Source organism: Pyrus communis, chromosome 11 (genome assembly GCF_041283825.1).
Source record: "Pyrus communis isolate YQ-2024b chromosome 11, ASM4128382v1, whole genome shotgun sequence".
In the NCBI taxonomy this organism is placed as follows: Eukaryota; Viridiplantae; Streptophyta; class Magnoliopsida; order Rosales; family Rosaceae; genus Pyrus; species Pyrus communis.
This window is the reverse complement of record NC_142575.1, coordinates 26,321,765-26,344,633: the sequence shown is the minus strand read 5'-3', so window position 1 is coordinate 26,344,633 and position 22,869 is coordinate 26,321,765. Positions and strand designations below refer to the sequence as shown.

General features: G+C 38.9%; 3 protein-coding genes and 1 pseudogene across 4 annotated transcripts; 2 read left to right on the top strand and 2 right to left on the bottom strand.

Annotated features, from left to right (window-relative positions):
- The first annotated feature begins 3,511 nt into the window (after positions 1-3,511).
- On the top strand, positions 3,512-7,192 carry LOC148693185 (G-type lectin S-receptor-like serine/threonine-protein kinase At4g27290). The gene is made up of 7 exons (XM_088679338.1): positions 3,512-4,981; positions 5,089-5,208; positions 5,537-5,685; positions 5,779-5,989; positions 6,131-6,374; positions 6,471-6,618; positions 6,705-7,192. Exons 1-7 carry the CDS (start codon positions 3,694-3,696, stop codon positions 7,005-7,007), a joined length of 2,463 nt encoding a protein of 820 aa, XP_088535464.1. The 5' UTR covers positions 3,512-3,693; the 3' UTR covers positions 7,008-7,192.
- A 726-nt stretch (positions 7,193-7,918) lies between these two features.
- LOC137742860 (G-type lectin S-receptor-like serine/threonine-protein kinase At4g27290) lies at positions 7,919-13,124 on the top strand. 2 transcript variants are annotated; one of them, XM_088679337.1, is made up of 9 exons: positions 7,919-9,327; positions 9,858-9,947; positions 10,097-11,072; positions 11,203-11,340; positions 11,522-11,679; positions 11,772-11,982; positions 12,071-12,314; positions 12,392-12,539; positions 12,626-13,124. In XM_088679337.1, exons 1-9 carry the CDS (start codon positions 9,298-9,300, stop codon positions 12,926-12,928), a joined length of 2,298 nt encoding a protein of 765 aa, XP_088535463.1. In that variant the 5' UTR covers positions 7,919-9,297; the 3' UTR covers positions 12,929-13,124. The 2 variants fall into 2 exon arrangements, with proteins under 2 accessions (XP_088535463.1, XP_068338906.2); XM_068482805.2 differs by lacking the exon at positions 7,919-9,327 and having other exon boundaries at positions 9,657-11,072.
- Positions 13,125-14,357: 1,233 nt separating this feature from the next.
- LOC148693184 (secreted RxLR effector protein 161 pseudogene) lies at positions 14,358-16,295 on the bottom strand (annotated as a pseudogene).
- Positions 16,296-19,320: 3,025 nt separating this feature from the next.
- On the bottom strand, positions 19,321-21,954 carry LOC137742212 (monooxygenase 2). Its single transcript, XM_068482007.2, has 5 exons — positions 21,315-21,954; positions 20,973-21,035; positions 20,674-20,854; positions 20,320-20,545; positions 19,321-20,225 (listed from the first exon to the last, which is right to left on the bottom strand). Exons 1-5 carry the CDS (start codon positions 21,536-21,538, stop codon positions 19,699-19,701), a joined length of 1,221 nt encoding a protein of 406 aa, XP_068338108.2. The 5' UTR covers positions 21,539-21,954; the 3' UTR covers positions 19,321-19,698.
- Between the last annotated feature and the right edge of the window lie 915 nt (positions 21,955-22,869).

Sequence of the window (22,869 nt, the reverse complement as noted above, 5' to 3'; positions counted from 1 at the left end):
TTGTGAGATAAACATCTCTAGAATAGTGAAGCATTTTTAAACCCCAACAGAAGGTTGGGATCATAGAGATTGAGTATAACAGTGTTTGCAAGCTATTAGAGTGTGTGTACATTTAGGTTTCGTAGCTTTGACACTCCTGATAAATATATATATATTGATATATGTACTTACTGATATAAACACTTGGGTAAAGTAGTGATAAGGTTGAGTTTGATAAGGATTGATATGAGGGGAATCGTCTTACTGATCACCACTGCATGCAGTATAAATAAAGGGTCCCTGTACTCTCAGTTGATATGCAATATAAGTGCCTCACGCTCCATAGAACTGAGTAGTTGCATTCAGAGATTGGCGAGTAGCAGAAGACTCTTAACTTCAACCCTAGCAAGCACGGTTTTTTCAGGTCAGTGGTTAATTATTTGGTTTAGTGAACAAGTTATGTGTTAATCTAATCTTATAGGTCGGGTTTAGGGTCACATGAAATTCATCCAAAATTCATTCAAATCTTGTCAAGTACGCGTAAATGCATGAGTACAAAATTTCGAGGCTCAGACTTGTAACCCTTGGAGGAACACTCCATTTCTTAAACGGCTCATACCATTGTGAAACAGGTGCAAATTGGACTTGCCCAATAGTGTAATTATCCGCAACCAAATAACCAAACAAGGAAGAGAGAAAGCACAACCCTTGTGAAAACAAACAGGTGATTACAGTGATGATCTCGTATTTGGATGTTGCATAAGAAATAACAAATCCGCTTCCTTTGTCTGTCTTGACAATCTGCGACTCCCAACGGTGAGTAGTCAAACCCCAATTTTCTACTTTTTACTCTCTTTTGAAATTTCAGAATCAGTTGAGCTCAAATCTGAAAAAAAAAAAAAAATTGAGCCCAAATGGTTGAGGCAGTAAAACTGTAGATCCTTGAGTTGATTTTCATCTACCTTAACAGATATCAATGACTGGCATAGTGGCACAAATATGTGGCATGACGTGAATTTGTTCCAGAAGAAACCAGGAGGAGGTATGAAAATTTCATTTTCTTTCACCTTTTTTTTTGGAGAAGAGATAAGATAATTACACTAAATTCATTTAAAATATGGAGAGGGCGAAGCACACTGTTCTTGAGCCTTGGTTAAACTTAGATCTGCTAGTAAAGATCATAGTTCATTACTAGCTAGTTAATTATGGTTCCCTCCTTTCTATTTCTGATGAATGAAACCACAGGGTCTTCCCAAATTATCTTGTCTGTATGAGGTCTTTTCGGTTGTTGGTATATGGTCTTATTGTTATGATTATGAACCACAGAGATCTTTTCCTTCTGCTTCTAATCTTTTGCTTGAATCAAATCAGTAGTCAGGGAGCTCAAGGACAAAATTTTTATGGGTGGTCTTTGTTTTTCGTTTATGATCAGTGCTTATTTGTTCCATCTGTTATTGACAATTTCCCTTGCAGTTGGCACGTAATATTGCCGTATAGTATTTCCCCCGACCAACTACTAGTCCTCGTCAATTGTTTATTTTGTTCTCACTACTCTACGATGTCACTACTTTCTAATAAAGGATTCTCCAATCCAAGCAACAACGGTAACCTTTTTAAATATGTAAGTATCATGAATTTTTCATTCTTATTGGAACAGTAATTGACGAAGGATTTTGATTTGTTTCGGGCATGGAGATTGTGGAATGAAGGGAATTCTTTCGAACTGATTGATGCATGCTTAGGAAGCTCAGGCACACTATTGGAAGTGTTGCGTTGCATCCACATTGGTCTCTTATGTGCGCAACATCATCCTGACGATAGGCCAAGCACAGTGTCTGTGGTTATAAAGTTGGGAAGTGAGACTACTTTGGCTCAGCCGAAACAACCCAGTTTCTTCATGGAAAAGGAATCAAATGAAGCAGGTCCTAATTCAGGTAAACATTCAGGTTCAACCAACGAATTATCGATCCTGCTTTTGGAGGCCCGATAGGGATCATTTTATTCATCCTAGACTAGATCTATAAGCATTCGTATCAGACATTTGTTCAAAATAAATTTTGAGAACAAAGCAGACAAAGGTATATGAAAGGATATATTTATGAATCATTTGGTGTAAAACTGCTTAATATTCCAACGTTTTGCAATAGGGCCTTGTGGGCTAATGCTTGTTGAACAAGTATAGGACACTTAAAACGGCCCAATCCATTGAGCAGTTGAAACCAATTGGTTTTATATTTTTATACTTTATTTTTTTTAATAAATTTCACATCAAGAAAAGAATGAATCTTGCATATACTTATAAGTAATGGGCTATTCCAACCTCAACTTTGTTCAAAAAGAGAGAGCACAACATTGTGGAAACATAGATTACTCATTGCGGAACAAATATCAATTGCCACCAAGTTTACTAGTGAAACGTCAATTAATAAATGCACCACATGGACCCCATTTTATGCATTCTATTTTCAACAATATCTATGCAATAGGCGGCAGCAAACTAAATATTATAGGATTTGGATCCTCTCAGCCAATGGAGAGGATCCTCCTGACCAACCATCGTGGATCGTTGAATTTTTATCCAACGACTACAAATAAGGAGGTCCCTTTAAAGTTATAATAATTATAAATTATAATCGTTGAATGAAAATCAAACGACCCACGATTGTTGATCAGGAGGATCCTCTCCATTGGCTCAGGAGAGGATCCAAATCCAATATTACAAGGTTATACTATTTACACGCCTATTTTTACCAATTTTTATGGCTCAAAGCTTCCTCCATCACTTGAAACTAATGTGGTTCCATCAACGATAGATTGCGAGGGTGTAATGTTGTGAACAAAATAAACATCAACCTGGTACAGTGTTAATTAGGCAGAAAACAAACATGACCCGTGGAAGTTTTGTTCCCGGCCTAACAGTTTCATACAAGTCAAAGATAAGATTAAAAAGGATTCTTGTGGTTGATAATTTGAGAGAAGGCCATATACCAACAACTGCGACGAATTGACACATATGTAGTTAATAAGACCCTTGTGTTGAAAAGTTTGGTGGATAATGAATGCCCACATTATATTAGCAGAAATCTTCAGCATTGGCATAAGTTTTCAATGCTCATACAAAGTAAAAGTTGAATATGTAAATACATAGAAATTGTATTGTCAAAGGAAGTGTCGTAAGTTTCAATATGCAGTTAATGCATCAGTTTGGAGTTGCTCTATAAATAGAGCACTTCGTATGTTTTCAAGTTACAGAAAATATAAGAAGAAGAGAGCGAGAGAAAAATATCAGTAACATCATCTATTTCTCTGCCTTTTATTTGTCATGATTCCTCTTGTGCTATAGTTTTAATGTGGTATTTTACATCTACATTGCACCTACCATTAAAAAGATTATTCATCTAACTTTGACCTTTTTATAACACCTTGTGTTTTCTCTCTTGAGTCTTCTGGAAGGCCAAAAGTGAGCACGGCTACCCTCTGTTGACTGGTAGGCACGTCATCTTTATAAAATCCGGGGCAACCGTTGATCATTCCCGATTCTGCTATGTTGGCGAAGGATAAGCAATTAAGCATAATAATATATCCACAATTATTTGTCGTATGCATTTGGATGGAAAATGACTGAATCACAACAGTCTTTTTGTTCTGATTATATCTTCGACTTGAAGAATACGATTACCATTAGGCATTGAGTTCAAAAACCAAAGGAATTCAATGGGGGGTTTTGGTTTTCTGCTCATCTGTACTAACTTGCTCCTTCTGCTGTCCACAATTTCCTTTGCAGTTGACAGCATTGGTCCATCGCAGTCTATTCGTGATGGCACGACCTTGGTTGCAAAAGGTGGAAGCTTTGAGCTTGGTTTCTTCAGTCCGGGTAGTTCCAAGAATCGTTACTTGGGAATTTGGTATAAGAACATCCCGGTCCAAACTGTTGTTTGGGTGGCAAACAGATGCAACCCCATTAATGATTCTTCCGGCATGTTGATGATAAACGGGAAAGGGGATCTTGTGCTGTTGGGTCAGAATAAGAGTGTAGTTTGGTCAACGAGCTTAGTTGAACAGCCCAAAAGTGCAACGGTAGAGCTCTTAGATTCCGGGAATTTGGTACTAAGAGATGCAGGGGCAGGAATCTATTTATGGCAAAGCTTTGACTATCCATCTGATACGTTGTTACCAGGAATGAAGTTGGGATGGGACTCGAGGACGGATCTAAATCGTAATTTATCAGCATGGAAAAACTCAGAAGACCCATGTCAGGGAGATTTCATTTGGAAAAACTCAGGACAGCTCGAGATGGAACGTCATACATACCCCGAGGCATATTTTCTTAAGGGCACTGTAAAATACTATCGTTCTGGCCCATGGAATGGCCTAAGATTTAGTGGTGCACCAGAATTAAGGCCTAATCCACTTTATAGTTTCAACTTTGTGTATAATGACGATGAAGTGTACTACATGTACACCCTTCTAGATAAGTCTGTAATCTCAAGATTGGTTATGAACCAAACCACGAGTACGCGTGATCGCTTAACATGGATTGAAGCGGAAAAAACTTGGAGGGCATATTCAACGGTACCTAGGGACATGTGTGATCATTATGGCCTCTGTGGAGCCAACGGAAATTGTCTCATTGGTGAGAATCCAGTCTGCCAATGTCTAAAAGGATTCAAGCCTAAGTCTCAAGAAAGATGGAACTTGATGGACTGGTCTCTAGGATGTGAGCGCAAGAAGCCCCTGAGTTGCCAGGAAAAACATAAAGACGGGTTTATCAAATTGTCCGGCATGAAATTGCCAGAAACTACACATTCTTGGGTGAACAAAAGTATAAATCTGAAGGAGTGCAGAGCGAAATGCTTGAACAACTGTTCCTGTATGGCTTATACAAGCTCGGACATAAGAGGAGGTACTGGCTGCGCCATCTGGTATGGTGATCTAATAGATATCAGGCAGTTTCCAGCTTCTGGACAGGATATACATGTTCGAATGCCAGCTTCAGAGTTAGGTAAGAAACTTTGTAACATGAGTTACTTTTATCTTCTTTTTTTCTTTAAATAATTCATTGGCTGCAATTTTAATTTATCTTTATTGCATCTCACAATCATGATGAAGCAAATGATGACAAAGCGAAGAAAGCAATTATAGTTGGAGTTCTCGGAGGAGTAGTGTCTTCTGGAATGCTGTTACTTGGATGTTATTATTACTTTCACCGAAGAAAGACAGAATTAAAAGGTACCTTGACCGTCTTTGCAAATCATTTGTGAACGCTGTTTGATTTTACTTGGATGAGTATTTGAAAGAAGGGAAGTTAGATTTCTATGGTGTTTCATTTGCGTATATGCCTGTATGAGCTTCAGTTTGCTTACTCTTATTTGTAAGCGGATATCTAAATATTCACGGATGTTCGATTCTTATTGGATGAGTTTAATTTGGTTAGAAGAGATATGGTTAAACTAGTACATATTCCATCGGCATATGTAAGTTTTAGTTTGATAAGACATACTTATATGCTATAGCTTAGCTAAAATTAATCCCATTTCTACTATATGAGAGAAAACAGAAATAAGAGAAAGGGATCGGAACAATGAAGAGGAACCAGAGGGGGAACTGGAGCTTCCGGTCTTTGACCTGACCACATTAGCAAGTGCCACCGATAACTTTTCAAGTGATAACAAGCTCGGAGAAGGTGGCTTTGGACCTGTTTACAAGGTAAATTTTTTATTTTGTTCATAGTACGGGCCAAATGAACAAAGAATTACTTCATTCCAAGTTTCTCAATTTCGAAGTACGGTGAATTTCCAGGGGACGCTAGCAAATGGACAGGAAATTGCTGTGAAGAGGCTTTCGACAAGTTCTGGCCAAGGATTGAGTGAGTTCATGAATGAAGTCATACTGATTGCCAAGCTCCAGCACCGAAATCTTGTAAAGCTTCTTGGATGCTGTGTTCAAGGAGAGGAGAAAATGCTGATTTATGAATACATGCCCAACGGAGGCCTTGATTCCTTTATTTTTGGTTTGTATCTTCGGAACCTTATAAGTTTAGACAGAATTAACTATTTTTTTTAATAGCTCTAGAATAATTTCATAAATAGGTTTTGGAGCATTTTTTTTTATTTTATATAGAAATAAAATTCGATTTTTGTTAAACTGCCAGATAAAACCAGAGAAGAACAAGTCTTAGATTGGCCTACACGCTTCAACATTATTTGCGGAATTGCTCGCGGTCTGCTCTACCTCCATCAAGATTCCAGGCTAAGGATTATTCATAGAGATCTCAAAGCAAGTAATGTTTTACTTGATAATGAAATGAATCCAAAAATTTCAGACTTTGGATTGGCTAGAATCTTAGTTGGAGGAGATCAGGCTGGTGGAAATACAAAGAAAGTTGTTGGAACATAGTAAGCTTGTATTACCCTGTTTCTATGATCTACTTCTAATTTTCACCAATGGTTTATTTTGTTCTTACTTCTATATGATGTTTATACTTTCTACAGCGGTTACATGGCACCTGAATATGCGGTCGATGGACTATTTTCTGTGAAATCGGATGTCTTTAGCTTCGGTATATTGATGCTAGAGATCATTAGTGGAAGGAAAAACAAGGCATTCTACAATAAAAACAGTCAGAACCTTATTGGCCATGCAAGTATCAGGCTTAAAATTTATTTCTCTTACATATTAGACCCTATTAAATGTGTAATTGATGAAGGAGCTTTGATGTTTTTCAGGCATGGCAATTATGGAACGAAGGCAGGCCTTTGGAAGTGATTGATACAGGTTTAGGAAATTCGAGTTCTCTATCGGAAGTGTTACGTTGCATCCATGTTAGTCTCTTATGTGTTCAACATGAACCTGAGGATAGGCCAAGCATGGCATCTGTAGTTATAATGTTGGGAAGTGCTGGTGCATTGGCTCAGCCTAAACAACCTGGTTTCTTTATCGAAAAGAAAGCATATGAAGCAGGTCCGTGTTCAGATAATCAAACATCTTCTACCAACGAATTATCAATCACGCTTTTGGAGGCTCGTTAAAGATCGTTTTATTCATTGTAAAATTGGTTCATACTGCTTATTTAGCTATTCACCTCAGACTACATCTATATGCTTAGCTATCAACTACTGTTCAAAATAAGCCTTGTCTACAAAGCAGCAAAGTTACGTGAAAATATAAATGTATGTAGTAGCTAGTAGGGCTCCATAAAGTCTTTTTGTTCTTAGATTACTGTCTCTCGTCGATTCTTGTTAGAAGGCGATCCAATAATTTAATTCCGTTAAGAGAATCTGGACTGTCATCTTTCTTACGGAAATGAAATGAACTAATTCGAAATCAAGTTTGATATTTAATTACAAGAAATTTCACGTTTGTGACTAAAATGTTGCTTAGCGTCCTGTATGATCATATTTACAAGTGTCGGTTTTGTACAAGTTGAAGACAAGATTAGAAATGATTCTTTTGGTTGATAACCGGGCTAGAAGACCACATAGCGACAACTGCGAAGGCTTGTTACATAATTGAGAAGCCCCTTGTGGTTTCTCTCCCGGAGGCGGGCACGGCCAACCTCTGTTGTCTTTAACAAAACAGTGCAATGGTTGATCATACCGATGTTGCTGTATTTGCGACCAATATGCATGATATCCACAAACTAGGCAAGACCCGGTCTTTGCTCAGCACCACTGCTACATCCATCCTCGTTCAAACGTCAAATAAACGTGGAAATTGTGGACAGTGATTGATTTGTCAAACCCAAAAGGCAAAAGTGAAGTGCTTGTTACATTCTGCTACTTGTTCAAAAATAGAGTAAATTACATTTTATTTTTTCAGGTTTAAGTTCAATTGCAATCTTATATAATATTTTTAAAACATTTCAATTCCATACATTTACTATTATTTCATTTTAATTTCATATATCCGTTAATCAATCTGTTAATTTGACCGATGATGTGTCAACTGTGGATCTTACATTCTTGTTGATGTGGCAGTCAAATATGTCCACATAGACTAAAAAGTAAATTACAAACCGGACTGGGATCACCTCTGCACCTCAGCCTACGGAGCAACCTGACCAAAACATCTCATCCTTCCATTTTCATCTTGCCTTGTTTTGCGTGAGAATTTTTTAATATTGATTAATTTTTGGCCACAGGATCAAAAATGGAAGGATGGAATGTTTTGCTCAGTTTGCTCCGGAGGCTGAGATCCGGAGGTGATCCCAGTCCTTATAAACCACCCCTTCAAACTTGGTACCCAGCTATCCAGCTGGTTCTCGCCGGAAAACGCAGACCATGGCTGCTGCCGTGACCACGACTTCGATCCCAATCTCCGACGACCTAAATCTCGCGGTTCTTCCTCCCTGCTACCTCGCCAACATTGAACTTCTTCCCTACCATGACCACCATGTGGGTGTCGAAGACAGAGAGGTAACTCCGCCCCGCCCCACCCCACCCCACCTCACCCCACATTCCTCTTTTTTTTTTCTCCGACCACCTACACTGTAACAACCAATAATCCATTCTTCAGCCAATAGTTGTGCATCATTGCAAACCCACAACCCAAGCCTCTTAATTTCCCACAAATGGGGATTTGAGATTTCGTCTCCAGGACAACCATTTCGTTGAATTGGGATTTTTTTGGGTTCTCTCTCTGCAACCCAAGTTTTATTTGCCTCAGAAAGCCATGGAATTTTTCAATCAACGGCGGTTGTGATTTCACTAATTTGTGAGAGCAGTGTTTGTGGTAGCTAGCAGGGCGAAGGCGAGGGTTTACGTTAGTTGGGAGAAAAGTGATTTTAGCTGTTTGATTTCTAACGAGGATGGGTGGGGTTACAGATAGATGGGGGTGGGAGGAGTCGAAGTATTAACGAGGAAGGGTGGCTCGACGAAGCTGGCGGGTGGATCTGGAAGAATGGTGGCCGGCGGGAGTTGGTGTCATCGGGTAATTCCAGTTGCGACCTGATTCGGCGAGAGTTTGAACCTAAAACTTCTTGAATTGGGCATCGCAGCGGGACATCCAATCCCCACCCATCCCTTCCACCTACCATCATCTATACCTTCGCCTTTCCCTCTGTTCCCACTGACCTCGACGAGCTCCGCCGTCAAACGGCTATGCAGCTGAATGCGCCATAGGTCACATCGCCGGAGCCCGCCGTGGCGAGGCCGTGGAATTTGAGGATGAGGAGGGCGGGTTGCAAGGCTCCAATCGGCGACGGCGGTGGTGCTAAGGGGGTTAGAATCCAGGAGAAAAAGGCGAATTACTCGCCGTTGAGGAGTGATGGTAACAATGGTGTGAAGTCGCCGAGGCTCCAATCGGCGATGGCAGTGTTGGATGAACGATGACACAAGCACAAATTTCTGGGTGAGGTCCACTTTATTTTAATTTAGGTTTATTTATAAATATTCAATTGTTTTTATAAATATCACATCATCATTAACAGTCAATTTAACAGATTAAGTAATGGTTGCATAAAATTCAAATGAAATAGTATTAAATATATGAAATTGAGATATTTTAAAAATATTGTATGAAATTGTAATTAAATTCTTCAACCAGTTTGCTACTGGTAGGGTCTCACGAATTGACGCATCCATTAATTAACATTAATATAGATGAAGCAGAAAGCGACATAAAAATTAAAAATTAAAAAAATCTAGTTTTGACGGGGCCAACCATGTTCTGACTTTTTCACGATTATTTGCCTGTCTGAGGTGGGATGGAAAACGACTGATCCGCAATGGTGTTCTCTTCTTGACTATATCTTTAACTTGAACGACACCATTACCATCAAGGGAGACAGCTCAAGAACAAAAAGAATTCAATGGGGGGTTGCGGTTTTCTGCTCATCGGTACTAATTTGCTCTTTCTGCTGTCCACAATTTCCCTTGCAGTTGACAGCATCGGTCCATCGCAGTCTATCCGTAATGGAACGACCTTGGTTTCAAACGATGGAAGCTTTGAGCTTGGTTTCTTCAGTCCAGGTAGTTCCAGGAATAGTTACTTGGGAATTTGGATCAAGAATGTCCCGGTAAGAGCTGTTGTTTGGGTTGCAAACAGATGTAAACCAATCAATGACTCGTCCGGCACATTAATGTTAGACATAACCGGCAATCTTGTGTTGTTTGGTCAGAATAAGAGTGTTGTTTGGTCGACAAACATAGTTAAACGCGCCCAAAGTGCAACGGTACAGCTATTAGATTCTGGAAATTTGGTGGTAAGAGATGTGAAAGATGGAAATTCAGGAGCCTACTTGTGGCAAAGCTTCGATTATCCGTCCGATACACTGTTACCAGGAATGAAGTTGGGATGGGACTTGAGGACCGGTCTAAAACGGCGTTTGTCAGCATGGAAAAATGCAGAAGACCCGTGTCCAGGTAACGTCACTTATGGGATTGAAATGGAACTTGAAGCATACCCTCAAGCATTTATTCGGAATGGAACTGCAAGGTTCTACCGTAGTAGCCTATGGAATAACCTGACATTCTGTGGTGCACCAGAAAAGCCTAGTTCCCGTTTCGCTTTCAACTTTGTGTACACTGACGATGAAGTGTACTACACATACAAACATAAAGTTCAGATCATCTCAAGAATAGTTTTGAACCAAACCGTCGGTAAATGTGCTCGCTATTATTGGGATGACATAGACCCACGCTGGGGGGAGTTTTCGTCGAGGCCTAGGGAGCAGTGCGATCAGTATCACCTCTGTGGAGCCAATGGAAAATGCACTTTTGACAATAATCAGGTCTGCCAATGTCTGAAAGGATTTAGGCCTAAGTCTCAAGGAAAAGGGAACTTGACCGACTGGTCTCTTGGATGTGTGCGCAACAAACCTTTAAGCTGCCAAGAAAAGGATAAGGATGGTTTTCTTAATTTCACTAGCCTAAAGTTGCCCGATACTACACACTCTTGGGTGAACCGAAGTATGAATCTCAACGAATGCAGAGCAAAATGCTTGGGCAACTGTTCTTGCACGGCTTATACGAGCTCGGATATGAGCGGAGGTACTGGCTGCGCCATTTGGTTTGGTGATCTACTAGATATCAGGGAGCTTGTGACTGCTGGGCCGGATCTATATGTTCGATTGTCAGCATCAGAATTAGCTTTTGGTAAAAAGTAACAATAGTTGCTTGTTAAATGCATTTATCTGCCATGTAGTTCACTTACTTTTCCGTTGCGGTTAGGGAAGATTTACATTTGCTTGTACAAAGTTAAATGGTAGTTCACCTTTCTTCTCAGGTACTTCATCCGGCAACCATGAAGAAGGAAATGATGGTAAATGGAAGACACCATTGATAGTTGTAGTTGCAATCACAGTAGTGCTTTCAGGAATTCTGTTAGTTGGATGCATTCGGCGAAGGAGGAAAAACCTAAGAGGTTAGTAAACCAATCTGACCATCCTTGCTTAACACTTTCTGGTTTTAGTTTATTGTATACTTGATATGAGCATCTGAGAGAAAGAGATGAAAAATTTGTTCCTGTTTAAATTGATTGAACTAATATTTATTGCATCTTCATATATATGTTTCATTTTGCTTACATGAAGTATATTACACAGGAAAAACAGAATTAGGAGAAAGAGATCAGAGCAATGAAGTGGAAGGAAAAGAGAACCTAGAGTTGCCACTCTTCAACTGGAATGAAATAGCTAGTGCGACAGAAAACTTTTCAACCGAAAACAAGCTAGGAGAAGGTGGCTTTGGACCTGTTTACAGGGTAAATTTGTAACTTTCTTTACAGCAAGGCTCAGGATAACAAAGGATCACTACTGTGAATTTTGCAATATTTGATGCAGTGTTAATTTTCAGGGGACACTAGCAGATGGACAAGAAATCGCTGTGAAGAGGCTTTCTAGAAGTTCTGGTCAAGGATTGGACGAGTTCATGAATGAAGTCGTACTGATTGCCAAACTTCAGCACCGAAATCTGGTAAAGCTTCTTGGTGGTTGTATTCATGGAGAGGAGAAAATGCTGATTTATGAATACATGCCCAATGGAAGCCTAGACTCCTCAATTTTCGGTTTGGACCTTTGGAACCCTATAAATTTAGGCAGAACTAACTGCATTTGTATAGGGAACTGAAGTTGGATTTTTTTTGAACTTGACAGATAGAACCAGAGAAGAACTACTCATAGATTGGCCTAAACGTTTCCACATTATTTGCGGAATTGCTCGCGGTCTCCTCTACCTCCATCAAGATTCCAGGCTAAGGATTATTCATCGAGATCTCAAAGCAAGTAATGTATTGCTTGATAATGAGATGAATCCGAAAATTTCAGACTTTGGCTTGGCTAGAATATTAGTTGGAGGAGATCAGGCTGGCGGAAATACAAACAGAGTGGTTGGAACATAGTAAGTCTGTATTACCCTCATGGACTCACCAAGGTTTATTTTGTTCTCACTTCTAATGATGTTTCTACTTTCTACAGCGGTTACATGGCACCTGAATATGCCGTTGATGGACAATTTTCTGTGAAATCCGATGTCTTTAGCTTCGGTATACTGGTGCTAGAGATCATTAGCGGAACGAAAAACAAGGGATTCTACAATAAAAACAGCCATAACCTTATTGGACATGCAAGTATCAGGAGTAAAATTTCTTTTTCTTACATATTAGAGCCCATTAAATGTGTACTTAATGAAGGAGCTTTGACGTTTTTCAGGCATGGCGATTATGGAACGAAGGAAGGCCTTTGGAAGTGATTGACACAGGTTTAGGAAATTCGCTTTCTCTATCGAAAATGTTACGTTGCATCCATGTTAGTCTCTTATGCGTGCAGCATGAACCTGAGGATAGGCCAAGCATGGCATCTGTAGTTATAATGTTGGGAAGTGATGGTGCATTGGCTCAGCCTAAACAGCCTGGTTTCTTTATCGAAAATGAATCATATGAAGCAGGTCTGTCTTCAAATAACCAAACATCTTCTACCAACGAAGTATCCATTACGCATTTGGAGGCTCGTTAAGGCTCGTTTTTTTTTTTTTTTTTTTGTTTTAAAATTGGTTTGTACTGTTATTAAGCTATGCATCTCAGATTACATCTTCGCTGTCAAGTTATCAACTATTGTTCAAAATACTCTGTAACATTATAAATTTATGACTTAGATCCTCTTCATTCTTGCGGAAAATGAAATACACCAGCTAGAAATCAAGTTTCCACAATCATAACGCGTAAATTTTAGAATTTTAATGTAAATGAACCTGTAAATTACGGCATCCCTTCAGAACTTCATACCCCTTCCGGACCCTGCCTGCTGGCCCGTCATGCTAAATATGATCCTGCAATCGAGAAGGTGAAATGCCACCTTCTTTCTTCAACGCATTTTCCAATCACATTGTCCATCTCTTTTGGCCCATGTATCTGCCTAATACCACTGCATCTTCCAATGCCTAGCAACCTCCTTGTCCTAAATCAGGTGTCATGGAAAGCATGGCGTCTCCAGCCACCGTGATGTTTTGCTTGCCTAGATTCCCCAATACTACCTGCCACGGGTACCTGAACATTAGTGGAGCCCATGTCAATGTTGAAAGATCTGAGTGCTGCAAAACGTCTAGATATATAGGAGGAAAGCCCTTGGCATAATTCTGAATCACTTCCCTTCCTATAACTTCGGGCTCCTCCGCCAGATTTTCCCGTACAATAACAATAGAAATAGGCGCGGTGTTTTGGTAAGTGCTCAATTGGTTGTTGTTAGAATTCATATCAGCAATTGTAATTTCACAGGAAAATAAGCAATCACAGACATGAACAATCTCAGAGAAAGCTAGATTTCTAGAAAGAGAGGGAAATGGAGTTTTTAGAGAGAGAAGTTCGTTGCTGCACAAATCATGGCAGTGCACACATATTTATACATTCCCAACGGAAATATTCCCCTTTACACGTATTTGGATGGCATCACAGCCTTACATTTGAGTCAGCAATATTAGCATGACACTTGTCCTAATCTGAGACATATAAGTCCTACAAACAAATATTAAATCAGGACCTTACACTTGGCAAACTTAATTAAAGCAAAACATGGTTGCTATGAATTAAATTAAGGAAAACTAATGAAAATAATTTGAAAACTTTGAGTTTTAATTAAAGTGACAAAAATGTGTTGTAAGTGAATAGTACCAAGAGTGACTTTTTATTTTCATTAAAACCGAACAGTATCGGGAGTGTTTTGTTAAAACTTCCTTAAATTAAACCAGTGAAGAATTTGCATTTCAACACTCCCTTCTAAATTGTTAACTGGTTTAACTCCCAGCAGCCCTCTCAAATAATTGAATCGATCTTTTGGTAGTGCCTTTGTGAATATATCAACTACTTGCTCCTCAGACTTGCAGTATCTTTGATCAATAAAACCATCTTGCAAAGCTTCACGAATAAAATGATACCTGCAATTGATGTGCTTAGTCTTTTGGTGAAACACTGGATTTTTTTGTGATTGCAATGGCATAAGTATTATCTACCATCAATGGTCCAGCTTCTGTTTGCAATTCTCCAAAGTCTTCGAGCACAAACCTCAACCATATAGCTTGAGTAGTTGCCTCACTTGCACTGACATACTCAGCTTCTACTGTGGAAAGGGCGACACAATGTCGCTTGATTGATGCCCAAGAAAAGACACCACTGCCAAAGGAGAAAGCATAGCCAGAGGTGTTTTTCATGTCATCATGGTTCCCACTCCAATCACTATCACGGTACACTATCAACACTACCTCATTTCCTTTTTGATATTCAATACTATAATCAATTGTACCTTGTATATACCTCAAGACTTTTTTGGCTATCCCATAATGTTTCTTAGATGGGCAATGCATGAATCTCATTAGTAAGCTAGCTCCAAATATTATGTCTAGCCTTGTAGCAATTAGGTTCAACAGATTTCCCACAATTTGCCTATATTGATTCTCATCTGCAGGTTCACTGCCATTATCTATGCATAATTTATCACTTGTCACCAAAGGGATACTCAAGGGCTTGCATTGTTGTAATCCAAACTTATTCAATGGAGTCAATGCATACTTCTTTTGACTTATAAAAATGTTGTTTTCAGTTTGTATCACAGCCATAACAAGAAAATGATATAAAAGCCCCAAATCAGTCATTTCATACATTCTCAACATCTCTCATCATCACAACCGATTATCATCCCACCGCCGTTGCCGCAACCACTTCCCACCATCATCACTATCAGTTTTGCTGCCACCATACAACATCATTACCATCAGCACCACCACTCACTCATCATACCCTCCACCACTACACAACATCATCACTGCTACAGTCATCACATTACCATTATCACCACTGCTACCCATTATCGCCTCTGCCGCTTCTTACCATTATCCTTGTCTTTAGGACCACCACCACTAGCACTTTTGCTAACTGCCATCTCTCATTCATATATTAATGATCTAGAAACACATTTAAATTTTCGTGTTTGAATTTCCTTCTTATGCTGGCTTAGCCAAATAAAACTAATTCTGACTATACTTGATCACTTGGCCATGGATTTAGGAGGTTTCTTTAGCTCATGTTTCACGTATCGAAAAGCCAGTCATATTATTCCACGTTAGCTGAGCGCTATAGTATAATTCAGATATTTTTGTGAACACTCAACAAAGCGTGAGCCCACTCACTATTCTCATATTGTCGCTTCCATCTGTTATTTCTCTTTTTATAAGCAATGTGCTATCCATACACTTTATTTTACTTCTTATACACCCCTTATTAATTTGTATCAGTTGATTTTCTTCAATTCATCCGATCTGACGGCCGAAAATTAGAAGGGTGTATGAAAAGTAAATAAAATGTGTGAATATCACACCCCTTTAATAAACTCCTGCTTGAGCTACACGGCTAACTCTAATTCTTTTGAAAAAAAAAATCATGATTTATTTTAGAATTGTTTAATAATATTAAATTATTACAAACTCATCACACAACCCAAAGCTGTATAGAAATGAGATTCAACTTGCCCATCATGCAACCTTTAGTTGTATAGGATTTCTCACCCCCCGAAACCGGAGTTGGTAAAAAAAAATAAACCACATGCCTGTTGCGCGAATAAAAAGTAAAAACACTGAATTAACTAGGGGTGGTTCGGTATGGGATACCGAACCGAAAACTATATACCAAATACCGAACTGAAAAAGTTCGGGATGAGATTTTAGCAACCGAAACCGATCCGAAATTTTGCCTTTCCCGAATTTCGGTATTCCCGAATATTTTTCGGTTTTTCGGTACGATTCGGGAAGCAGCCAACACCAGCCATCTCCAGTGGCTTTTTCACAAGCCTCCTCCTGAGAGATCTTGATACCATTCTCCTCCGCCACCTCCACCATTCTCAGAAAGCAAGGACCACGGCGACGACTCCGAATCCAGCTAGCTCCCGACCCCGCACCCACTCCTCTCCACAATCACATCTTCTCATGCCATTTCTGCACAAATCCTTTAGAACCCACATGCAAAAATCCAATCTTTTTCTTCGAGCACGGCGGCGACTGTGAGTCCACCTCGCTCCCAACCCCACACGGCCACACCCACTCCTCTTCACAATCACATGTTCTTATGCCATTTCTGCACAAATCCTTCAGAACCCACATGCAAAAATCCAATCTTTTTCTCTCGAGCTTCAGTGATCATCAAATGGAATTATTTGTTGTGGGTTATGAATCGTGCATGCGCAGCGCTGAGGATTCATAACCCAGAGACGAGAAAGCTTCAGAGAGGATAGAGAGAGAAATGGGTCGAGGCCAGAGACGAGAGAGCTTCTTCCTATCTCTGCTTCCCAACACGAAGACTGCTTCTCTCTCTCTGCCTCAAGAATTAAGATTCAAAACCAAAACAAAAGCTTTGTGCTTTTAGTTTCCAAAAAAGCTTTGTGCTTTTATCCCAAACCGACAAGGCATTACCATCACATGCCTTTTCCATATTATTTTATTTTTGTTCCTTTGCTAGTGGAACCGAAAGGCTCTGCTTTTTATTTTATTTTTTCATTGTTCTTTGCAGATGTAGCGCTGGAAAGTAGGAACCAAAAACAAAAGAAGATTTCGGGACTTCGGGAATACCGAAGAAAAGAAAGGAAACCAATTCCATACCGAATATTTCGGTATGGGATTACCAAAGTTCGGGATAGTTTCAGTTTGGGATTTTTCGGTTTGGGTTTGGGATTTTTTCGGTTTGGTTTGGGATTTTCGGGAATTTTTTCCAGCCCTAGAATTAACAGTGAAAAAAAAAATCCCTTCTTAATTAAAAAAAAAACCTGATTAAAACGGATAAAATGGAACAATTCAAATTAAGTTCTTAGCTTAATGAATTAGTATATTTATTTAAAATATGAATTGTCACATTTTTTTTTGTCAAAATAAATTGTTATTATGAGTAGAAACTCAACGCTCTATTTACTAAGATATTAAATCACATTGTTATTGATCATAATAAATGTAAATTATGTGATCACTTGACCCAAAATCCAAAATTTCTATCTTTTAGTCTACTTTAAAATTTATTTATAGATAAAAAGATCAAGTTTCAAATTTTTTTTTTTTTTTGACAATATTTGAGTTGAATATCATCCAATTAGAATTGATAAAGACATGACTTGGAAATCAATAGAAATTTCGTCTAAAAAAAATCAATGGAAATTCTTTCATTATAAAAAGTGTATTTGTTAACTGACGTGTAGTAGGGCCTGTTAGCCATTAGTGGATTCAATCAATGTTTAAAATATCAGTATGGTCAAAATACAGATATGTAAAGTTGTAGAAATACAAACGGATATATCGATGAAGACTCACGTGTGAGACTAATGAATTTAACTTTTACCATTTTTTTTGTTAGGCCAAAGGGGAATCTTCGGTAGGGACAAAGCTCAGGAGAGGAGAAATTTTTCCAAGTGCCTGGTACACATGACACTTGGTGTTCCCTCATTTATTAGCATTTAGTTTTATTTATTTATTGAAAAATAAGATTGAAGGATATCCAAGATGTCAAATGTAATAGGTGAGGGAACATCAAGTGTCATGTGTACCCGGCACTTGAAAAAATTTCTCCTGTACCCGGCACTTGGAAAAATTTATCCCAGGAGAGAGAACAACCATCCGGAAAAGGAAAATACCAAAGAAACAAAACAGAGCGGCATACAAAAATTAGAAAAACGGGGGAAAAAGGGTCTCGCCCGGAAGCCAAGACGGGGGAGTAAAAGCAGAGCACAACACGAAAGCGGGGCAATGGTCCAATCTGCTATCCTCACCCATCTCAAGTACACATAGCTTAAGAGGGGCAGGGGAGACCATATTTGGGACTAGAGAGGATGGGGGCCTTATGATCGAAACATCTGAACGCATCCCTCTTTTACAATGCCAAGCAACCCAATCGGTTGCAAAACTCGCTTGACGAGGAATCCACCGCCAGCTAATCGAATGAAAGCGATGAGTGGGATTCCGAATTTCGATTAATAGGGGAAAGATGGTCCAATTTCCCTTTTTGAAGTCACCCTCGATGCCTCTAATGAGCTCCTGCGAATCCGATTCACAGGCCGCGTCTTGGAAATTGTTATCGATCGCTGAACGGACAGCAAGCAGAGCTGCCTTAGCTTCAGTTTCGAGAGCAAAAGAAGACAAACAAGGTTTGGATGCGCCCGCAATACTATAGCCGCTGGAGGTCCCAAAAGTCACCACATATCTGGTGGGAACTCTGACAATTGCCCCTGCAGAGATCAAGTATTAAGCATTCATGTCTCGCTTTGTCAGCGCCCTCCTACAACTATTAGGAGAAGTAGTTAATTTTTGCTCAAATATCTGTAAAGACATTCTTGTCTAGCTTTGTGAAACGCTTAGTATTCTTTAATGTGGCAAGATCTAGCTCACATGGATAACGATGACACATAATACTTGTGTTGAATTCGATACTAGTTATGGTTGAATTGTTGTGTGGCTACGTCTAATCCTTCCCCTTAGCGTAAAATATCCACCCCACTTAGAGTAGAACCTTTGTATGAAAAAAATGTAGCAATAACTGTAAACATCAACACTTGTTTTTATATATTAAACTGATGACATGGTAGATGATGAAGGAGCTTTGACATATTTCAGGCATGGCGATTATAGAACGAAGGAAGCCCATTGGAAGTGATTGATAAAGGTTTAGGAGATTTTCCTTCTCTATCGTACGTGTTACGTTGGTAATATCATTGTTAACCCAACAATAATAACCAAATGGCTACTACCCTTTGTAGATGGGAACTAATGGTGCATTGGATCAACCTAATCAATCTGGTTTCTTTATCGAAGGGGAATAATATGAAGCACGTTCATCTTCAGATAATCAAACATTTTGTACCAACAAATTATCCATTACTCGTTTGGAGGCTCGATAAGGATTGTTTTATTTGTTGTAAATTGGTTCATACAGTACTAGAATTCTGGGCAAAGCACACTGTTTTTGTAAATTTTGCCTATTTCCATTTAAAAACAACTAGCATATACTGCTTATTTAGCTATTGATCTCAGACTACATCTATGTGCTTTGCTATCAACTACAATGCAAAATACACTTTGTCAACAAGGCAGCAGAGGTATGTGAAAGTATAAATTTATGTAATAGCTACTAGGTTCCATAAATCTTTCCTGTTCTTCTTAGATTCCTGTCTCTGGTCGATCCTTGTTGAAAGGTCATCAATAATATAATGCCGTAGAGGAGGGAAGCTTGGTCGTCTTCTTTCTTGTGGACAATGAAATGCACTAGCTAGAAATCAAGTTTTCCACAATCATAATGTGAAAGTTTAACAAGTTTATGGAAAATGAACCCGTAAAATATGGTATCCCTCAAGAACTTCATAACCCCATCAGACCCCGGCTGCTGTATCCATCCTGATAAATATGATCCTGCAATCAACAGTGCGACACGCCACCTTCTTTCTTCCACGTATTTCCCAATCGCACTAACCATCTCTTTTGGCACGATTTGTCCATTTTGTACAAAGGATTTCCCTATGTATCTGCCCAAGACCACTGCATCTTCCAATGCCACGCAACCTCCTTGTCCTAAATCAGGTGTCATGGGATGCATGGCATCACCAGCCACCGTGATGTTTTGCTTCCCTAGGTTCCCGAATACTACATGCCACGGGTACCTGAACATTATTGGAGCCCATGACAACGTTGAAAGATCCGAGTGCCGTACAACGTCTAGGTATATAGGAGGAAGATCCTTGGCATAATTCTCAATCACTTCTCGTTTTATAACTTCCGGGTCATTGGAAGGATCCGCCCCTACAATAACGACAGAAACAAGTGTGGTGTTTTGTTAAGTGTTCAGTTTGTTGTCTATCACGAATTAAAACAAAGGGAATGGTTTATTTTGGACCTTTAGCCAGACATATGCCAAAGAACCAATAGATCTCTTTGTCATTGAGGGGAACAAAACCAGCCCTTCTGTTAAGTCCTCCATATTGCTGCACGTTATTGTCCAATCCGTGGCCTTGAGGAAACACAGCCAAGCCACGAACTGCTGATCGACCTGCATATACTGGTTCGGCAAGTCCTAAGAAGCGGGCAACCACTGAGTGAATCCCATCGCAGCCTATCAGAACCTGTAGCGGATGATCATCCAATTAAAACAGAATATAATGGAAAGAAAAGGATAACTTAAAGTACTGCATTCCATGAGTGACTCTCTCATTCTACTACTTATAAACAGTGTATTTTGGTTACTATATACCTTTGCTTTGATTATTGTCCCATCTCCCAAGTGAATAACTGAAATGGACGAGCCTTCATGTTCTTGGGTCTCGATAGCAGTAGGTTTGGAAGCGAAACGGATGGAATTTGGTGGTAACTCATCTGCCAAAGCCTTGAGTAAAGCTTTTCGGTGTACTGATCTTGGTCCAACTAGGTCATTTCTAAATTTCATGTGAAAGATTGACAACATTCAAGTCAGCAATTTGCATTCCTAAATTCCTAAAGCAGTACATACCAGCTGTAAAACTGAACAAATAAACAATACTATGGTTCGCTTACCCATTGGATGCGGGAAAAGACATTTCTTGGATTTCTCCGGTGTCAATGTTAGTTACATATCCCCTGCCAGACAACCATTCCCAATGCATAAATAAGTTGAATTTTGAGTTTAAACATGGTTCATGTGGTTAAGTTGACTTTGTTAGAAATTCCTGACAGTAATTGTAGCCGTCTCATTGACTTTCAGCTTGTAATTATAACAGCGATCAGCTTCATGCGTGTCTACATATGTATTAGTCTTACTGACTTTGCATCCAAACATTAGTTTTCTATGTTTCTTTTCAGACACAGATATTTTAAATTTAAACTAGTCTAATACTTGAAGGAGATTCGAACACTCACTTTTTTATTGTAGCATAAAGAGAAGCGAGGTGGTGGGAAACACCCAAGGCGTCAAGGGCACACCAAGCGTTGGGGAAGAGGGTTAAAGCTGCACCGGTGGTTCTGAGGCCGTCTGATTTCTCCAACACCAACGCTTTAACTCCAGCTTTCTTGAGCGCCACAGCAGTCGCCAACCCTGCTATTCCTGCCCCTACTATCACCACGTCCTCCACTCTTGCCATCATCGATCTTTTCTCTCTCTCTCCTCTCCTCTCTCTCTCTCTGAAGAATGTATAAACTTGTTGGTAAAAATGCCAAAAGCCAATACGATGCTTTTATATTAGACCCAATGAGAAGCAGCAGCCAAGTAAAAGAATGAAATTGTTGAAAAGTAATGGAGATTTATGTTCACAAAATATGAAGATATCCATAGAAGATTGAAAATTCTATACGCTTCATACCAAAAGCCAATTTGGTGGATTGAAAATTCCATACGCTTCATACCAAAAGCCAATTTGGTGTTTGCCACTTGGATTTGTATATTCCGATTCTAGGTTGGAATAAAAAACTAAACTTTCCACCCACTGAAACCATTTGAACTTTTTTAGGTCAATCAAACCATTTAGACTTGAAAAGAATTAATAGAAGGGAAATGTGAGGCTGGAATTATGACTCATTGGATTTATTTATATATAGAAATTACAACACCAAAAAAAACCTAGTGCAAATACAATAGAGAATACAATAATTATATGAAAAGAATCCTAATCACTGTATTTTTTAGACATGAAAAGACAATCATACCCTTTTTTATACAAATATTTTTTATTTTGTTATAAACATATTTAACTAAAGAATTATAGAGGAGAGAGAGAGGTTCGGCAAGCAAGATATAGAATTTGGTGGATTATGATGTGTGTATTATCTCGTACTATTGTGCCTCTTTTATAGTAGTATAAAGGTAAATTTCTTATCTAATAAGTATTACAATTTAAATAGGATACTGCCTAAAAAAATATAATAGAATCCTAAAAAGATTTCGTGTTGTTTATACAATCACATTTCTAATCGAGACTGCAACATATTTTTCATAATAAAAAAATAAATTAATTTCAAACTTGTACTTTCTTATCTCTCTCCTCTTACACTTAATTAGAACTTATAAAAAAGACGTTTGTAGAAATTCATGCATTACAAAAAAAGTAATACTAGATAAATTAAACTTGTAAACTAAATATATAAACAAAATTAAGTGGCACCAAAAATTGCTTTGGTGAAGCCAAAAGGAGTTTTTTCTTTTTTATTTTGGTAAACACGCCAGGAGGAGTTCGGTTTTGAATAGATGACTGACTGGCCGGTAGTAGGGCCCCTTGACCATTGGATTAAGTTTAGCTACAGCGCTGATGCGCGAATTAACTTTTATGTTGACAACGACCATTCACAATCATATAACCATTGAGTAGTTTGCCTGATTGACACCTTTTTTTAATTCACTAAAGCTTGGAAGGTGTCTTTAGAAATTATACATGACACGGTATGTATGTCATGTTTAGTACATCATGAGGCTCATTTCTCT